Genomic DNA, 6,331 nt, shown 5'->3' with positions numbered 1-6,331 from the left:
AAAATGATCAATAAAACCGCGCTGGATCATTTTAAGTGAATATTTTTATCAGATTCGTTTTCCAAGTTCCATTGACTTTCTAAATTTTAAAAAAAAATTTGCCACTACACGAGGCCTTTAAAGCTGGATATGATCGTCTGAGGGGAAACCTGTGCAGCAGGGGGGTCAAACTCAACCGGGCCGGCCCAGCCTCACCTAGACTCCGCCTCCAGCGGCCCCCGGCTGATTTGAGCTTGAGACCCCTGCTCTAAAACGACATTTTTAAAACTGTAACGTTTTAACATAGTTATGAACTAGATATATAGCATTACCTACGATAATGCTAGTGTGAATTAGGGATGTCCTGATCCGATCACGTGATCTGAAATCAAGCCTGATGACGTGGTTGATGACTCGATCGTCGGTCGTTGGCCTCAGATCAGAACCGGATATTTAATTTATTCTTATTTTGATCAGCACTTTATATTTCAAACTTACCATTCCGGATGAATACTCCAGTAGACGTCTGCACGCCATGAACAGATCACAAAATGTCCTTGACATAAAACGCAGCAGAAAACAGCAGCAGTGTAAACAGGAGGCTAACAAAAACATTTCAGTTAAGCTAGCGATTTGATCACAGATTCAGACTTCCGGGATCAATAACTCTTTTAGAAACGCTTTAAGCTGACAGTAAGTGTCTGTTGGTTTGTCCTAACACAAACAACAACCTATAAGTATATTTGAACAGAAAAAAGACAGATTTTGTTTGTTTTTAGCGTGAAGCTCTTTGTGCTGCAGACAGACGGCTAAACAGCTAACTGCTACATGCTAGCGCCGTGATATAACTCCTTAGGACTCCTTTGATATGCCTGTTTTATTTATCTGACAGAGAAATGACAGTTAAGAAAATTGACTACTGTGGTAATAAAACCAAAAATGTAATTTCTAAAGAGCTTAAAAAAATTAGGTAGTCTTAAAAATAAATAAATAAATAAATAAAATAAAAAATTAATAAATGAAAACTAGTAATTATATCAGCTATTCATGACAACCATCATCAAATTCATGCTAAAAAAGTCATTTATTTTGAAGAAATTTAAATGACAGGAATCACATTTGGTTAAAAATGTTCAATAGCTCTAAAGATGTTAAAGTCACTAAACTTTCTCACATGACTAATTATCATATAACATCTTATATAACAAGAAAATAGTATTTTCTTTCCTAGTTTATATTTGCTGTATTTTTACTTGTTTATTAAAGCTACTTCACAGAAGTGTTTTATTTAAGTTTTAATGATAAAAGAAGGTTAATGAAATAAAAATAAGGGACAACACTAATCTGTTTGTTCAATTTTTTTATGCTTTAAATGTGTTAAAAAAAATCGGATCGGGACTCGGTATCGGCAAATCCACAAAATCCAATGACTCGGAATCGGATCGGGCCCAAAGAAACCTGATCGGGACATCCCTAGTGTGAATGCTGTAAGCTGAATTTGGCTGCAGAAGATGCTTGTGCTGATAGCTGAAGATACTGAAAATGATAGCTATAAACACTGAAGCTGACAGCTAGCTAAATATTAGCTACCGGTAATCGTCAAGTTAGCCTAAAAAAAAAAACTTAAGTTAGCCAAAACAGCTAGCGTGTAGCGGAAATTTTTATAACTACATCTTGAGGTGATTTTTTTCTTTTAGTATTTATATAAAAAAAATCATTTGTTGTTTTTTTTATTCATTTACTATGTATTTTTTTCAAAATAAAGGACTAAAAAAAAAAAAAAACTGCAGCTAAACTTCAAAATAGCCTAAAAAAATCTTAGTTCATGTCAAAATAGTCTAAAAAGCCAGCAGGCACTTTAAAACTGTAACTTTTCAACATAATTATGAATAATAAAAAAGCAGGAATATTATTCCAGAATAAATCAACTTAAACCTTAAATAACTTTCAATATTTTACTCTAATATATTTATTCAAAATTCTACAAGTTAGAAATGAGCTCAAGATAACATCGGGTCATTAATAACAATAACATAAAATGATCTGGAGGGCCGGATAGAACCACCTGGAGGGCCGGATCCGGCCCCCGGGCCGTGACTTTGACACATGTGCTGTACAGGGCACATCAGAAGCATAGATGTGAACAACACTCACGTTTGGCTGATATAAAGGATTTTTCTGTTTCTCTGCATCCTGTTCCTCCCCAACCAGAGGGAGTGGACACAATGACACATTTTCCTTCTGGAACAGTGTAGTCTCAAGAGGAAAAACAGTGTTTGACCTGCGTTCCACATGAAGGACCTTACCCAATCAGAGCTGCTCGTCCATCCCAGCATGTCAGTGAAAACAGAAAATACACCAAAATCTTCAATAAAAGGAACAAGGAGGCTGCATGTCGGTGGAATCTGTTTCCACTGTAGTGTTAGTTATATTTCTATCCATCCATGTTCTAAACCCTTTTATTTCCTTTTGGGGTCACTGGAGCCCAATCCAGCTGCTGCTGGGCGAAGGGTGATACACCTGGATGGTTCACCAGTCCATGGCTGGTTTACACAGACATATAACCAGTCAAAGTCACATTCACATTGGAGTTTGGAATCATTAAAGAACTTATGAAGGAGGATGTTGGACTGTGAGAGGAAACTGAGAAAATCCACTCATGAACGGAGAGAACATGCAAATCCACTCAGGAACCGGCCGGGATTCAAACCCTTCACTCTCTGAGGTGAGAGTGCTAACCACTGCACCACCATGGAGCCTAGTTACACATCCATTCATGTAAATAAGCAGCAGATAGTTTCAGCAAACACTTATGATGCTATTAGAATGAGAGAAAAGGAAGAACTCGCACTTCCTGTCCTTCCATCACCTCTAAATTAGGATTCAGTCTGTTTTTTTACAATCTAATATGTTTTATTTCTGCTTCATTCTTTTTCATGATTTACTTTCTAACCTTCTTTTGTGCTAAAAGTGCACACATGTTATCAAATGTGCTCCAGAAAAGCATTTTTCCTTCAGTGATCTGCTGAAGTGAACACTGAGCTGCAGGTTCTTCACTGTTGAGGTCATGAACTACGTTCCATGGGATGGAGGGGGGGGGGGGTGTTGTTTCTGGTTAAAATATATATTCTCTTTTGGGTAAAACTGTGTCTCACTTGTTTAATCCTCAAACTTTCAAAGTGAGACTCTGTGTGGTGTCAGGGCTGCAGTCTGGACCTCCACCTCCATGTTGGTTCCTGAGTGTTTGTGGATGCTGCTATTGGCCACGATGCGTCTTCCTCCAACCCCCCCAAAACCCTCTGTGTGTTTAAACCCCCCTGACCCACTAATGCCCTTTAAAGCTGCAGAAAGTGGCAGTAAAGTTCTGACTCTTGTTCCTGTAAAACGGCCAGCAGCCTCCTCGCCGTTCCGGGACAGCGTTCTGTAATGAGGTCGCGGCCCCCTCACCCCCGCCCACATAAAACAACAGCTGTAGCTGCTGGTGCACGCCACTCTGCTGCTGGTTCAGGGGGGGTCTGCAGGGTAGCAGGTGGGGGGCTGGGGAATAGGTAATGTGATTGGAGTAAAATTAGGGAGTCCTCAGCAAAGGCATTATGGGAGAGATCCTGGTGGGTCATTTTAGCTCCACTTGCTCCATATTTCTCCGCTTGATTAAAAATTGATCTGCAACGGCAATGTGAATATATTATTGGGGCCATTATTCACCCCTGACACATAATTGGATGGTACACACAACTCTATTTTCTTCCCAGGCACGGCGGCGCGTGTGTGATGGAGGGAAAAGAGCGAACGCCGCCTTGATGGATCCGTGGATTACCCAAAACCTTTTTCTTCCTCACTTCTTTATTGTAAACCGATAAATCACCTCCTCTTCCTTCTCTTTTTTATTTTGGAGCCGACCCTGCTGTCAGTGTCACGGCTGCGTGTGATGGATGACTTATTGAAACATCAGGCAAAGCATAAAATCACTTCTCTAGTAATCATTCAGAACTTATTCTCACATAAATTTGGAGCGGCGCCGGGGCGGGGGGCCGTGACACACAATGTTAGATAAAAGCCAACAGGGATTTGGATTTGCTTTTTTTTCTCTTCCAGTGGCTTCTGATGCTCCGTCTCAAATTCACTTATTAGCAGCGATTGCATTTGGCTGCAGAGAGCGGCGGCGCTGCGGCAATGTCTGTGAATAAGCCAGCCTGATAGCAGCCGGCTAGCATGGCCGCAGGCGCCGGCGGATATTGGAATGAGCAGAAAGCCGCGTCTGCTCTGCAGCTAATGCTGTTTGCTGCCGGCCCAGGGCTTAGCTCGCTGCCATTTTCACGCCTTCTTAATGTCTTAACTGCATGAAGGAGGAGGCGGGACGCACAACACGCCCTGGACCCGCTTCCTGGGATGCGCTGCTGTGATGTTGTGACATTCTGTATTATTGTTCTCTTTGCTAAACAAGTTTTCTTTATGGGGGGGGTCGACATCCTCCGTTTAGTTCATAAGTGAAGAGTTTGTTACTCGCCTCCTATTCCCACCCTCTTATCTCATCACCAAAATCCAGTCTTCTGGTGAAAATGTGTCGAGTCCAGGCTAACGGATCATGAGGACATATTTATATTTAGGATTTTCTTTTTTTGAAACAACTAGAAAATATTATAGCTACGACTAAAGAAGTTCAACTTTTCTTCTGTATTGCTGAAATGAATCATCTTTCTTGTCACGCTCGCTGTCGCTCCATCCCAACAAACTGTGCGCGGATGATGGAGACCATTCTCCTGTGATATTGTAGAAGTCTGTAGTAGACTTTAATGGTCTTAGATTTTGTCATTACAGTTTTTGTCCAGATTTTGCATTTGGAGAGGTCCAGTTTTCCAAATTAGCATGAAAATCTCCTCAAATGGGAGCTTCCCTTTCAAAGTTTCCTTTACGCCCAGAGGAATGCCGTCCCTCCGGACCTCATCCCACCTAGTCCTGTATCGCCATAATATCGAGCCTCGTCCCGCCAGGTCTTGGCCTGCCAGGTCCCACCTCGCTGGGTCTCGTCCTGCATCAGGTCCCAGTGGGATCAAATGTTTGGAGACAAATTCTAATAAGCTAGATCAAATAACATCTGTCCGTCCGTCCAACCAACCAAATCCCGGCATGGTCAATTGGGTGCTGGAGCCTATCCCAGTGACTGTTGGGTGAAGGTGGGTACAGTCTGGTCAAGTCGCCAGTCCGCCGTTGGCCACATCCAGAAACATCCATAGAATAGCCTCCATAGCATAGATTCCTTAGCGCTGTGAATCATGTGACCTGATGTGAATATAGACGAGCCCACGATCAAACGATGAAAAGTAGATTTTTGGTTCTAGACATTTGCTTACCTGAAAGCAGTGTGCAAATGTCTCTGTGGGGAATCTCCAACCTTTCGGTCATTATTCCTCTTTTTCTTCAGTCAGAAGAGCCTCTCATACAGCTTGACTTAGAAAAATCCCTTCCAGAAAGAAGTCTCCGTCTTCTTAAAGCATGTCTTCAGGCAAATCTTTCTGTCTACAAAACACATGAACACTCATCTAGTTCTTCATAATCTAAAGACTGAGCCTCGTGTCCAGATGTTTCTGCTTTGCTTCCACCTTAAGAAGAGCTTTAGTTTAACTTTAGTTTATCTGTCAGCAGATAAATTAATGTATGTTCTACTGTTTACGGTGAGGAAATCATTTCTACTCCAGGAGGTTCTGTCAGACTCTGAACGTTTCTCTCCATAGTGGATTCTGATTATAGATCGGTAGCTGGAAGTTGTCCGGTTGGGGATCTGAGATCTTGTCTCTACTTTTTTCCTGAAGTTGTGTTCATGTTGTCGTCATCACACTCTGACCTGGACCACTCTCCCACTCTCCTCTGGGGAGCGGGAGAGATTTCAGATCCCTGGTGGATCGCCCACGCTCCCACTCTTGGCCGTGGACCACGCCCCCGACACCATCCTGCATCTCTGAGTGAGAGTGATTCCTGCTGGGTCGTCTGTCCTCCTGCTCCTGGTCGTGGACTGCACTTCTGCTTCATCTTGACTGTAGACTTAATCATCACTCGTCCCTCAGCTTTATATGAATGAACTCTTCTAGATACGTCGTTGTAGAAGCTAATTTTTCTTTAACCGTTCTGGTATCGCCTGTCCGTCCTGGGATAGGATCTCTCCTTCATGTGGGAATCCCTAAGGTTTCTTCTTTTTTCCTGACTCAGGTTTTTTAGGAGTTTTTCCTTACCGGGAGGGAGGGTCTAAGGGCAGGGATAACCAGTTTATTTAGTCTGTTTAGTTTTTAACAATTGTTCATATTTTGAAGCCCAATGAGGCAAATTCCTCTGTGATTTTGGGCTATATAAATAAAAT

General features: G+C 42.1%; 1 protein-coding gene across 6 annotated transcripts in view; it reads left to right on the top strand.

The window, feature by feature from the left end:
• Nucleotides 1-6,331, top strand: part of LOC112161763 — a 93,942-nt gene that overhangs the window by 31,330 nt on the left and 56,281 nt on the right. Inside the window, exon 4 of one of the 6 annotated variants that reach the window (XM_036215596.1) lies at nt 3,732-3,844. The exons of the other annotated variants lie outside the window; for them this stretch is intronic. Within the exon in view, the coding sequence (XP_036071489.1) occupies nt 3,732-3,839 (108 nt within the window). The 3' untranslated portion in view covers nt 3,840-3,844. Of the gene's footprint in view, nt 1-3,731; nt 3,845-6,331 lie in introns of those variants that run through there. 6 annotated transcript variants of the gene reach the window in all.

Source organism: Oryzias melastigma, linkage group LG15 (genome assembly GCF_002922805.2).
Source record: "Oryzias melastigma strain HK-1 linkage group LG15, ASM292280v2, whole genome shotgun sequence".
Classification (NCBI taxonomy): domain Eukaryota; kingdom Metazoa; phylum Chordata; class Actinopteri; order Beloniformes; family Adrianichthyidae; genus Oryzias; species Oryzias melastigma.
The sequence above is the reverse complement of the archived record's forward strand: the minus strand, read 5'-3'. Positions and strand labels throughout refer to the sequence as shown.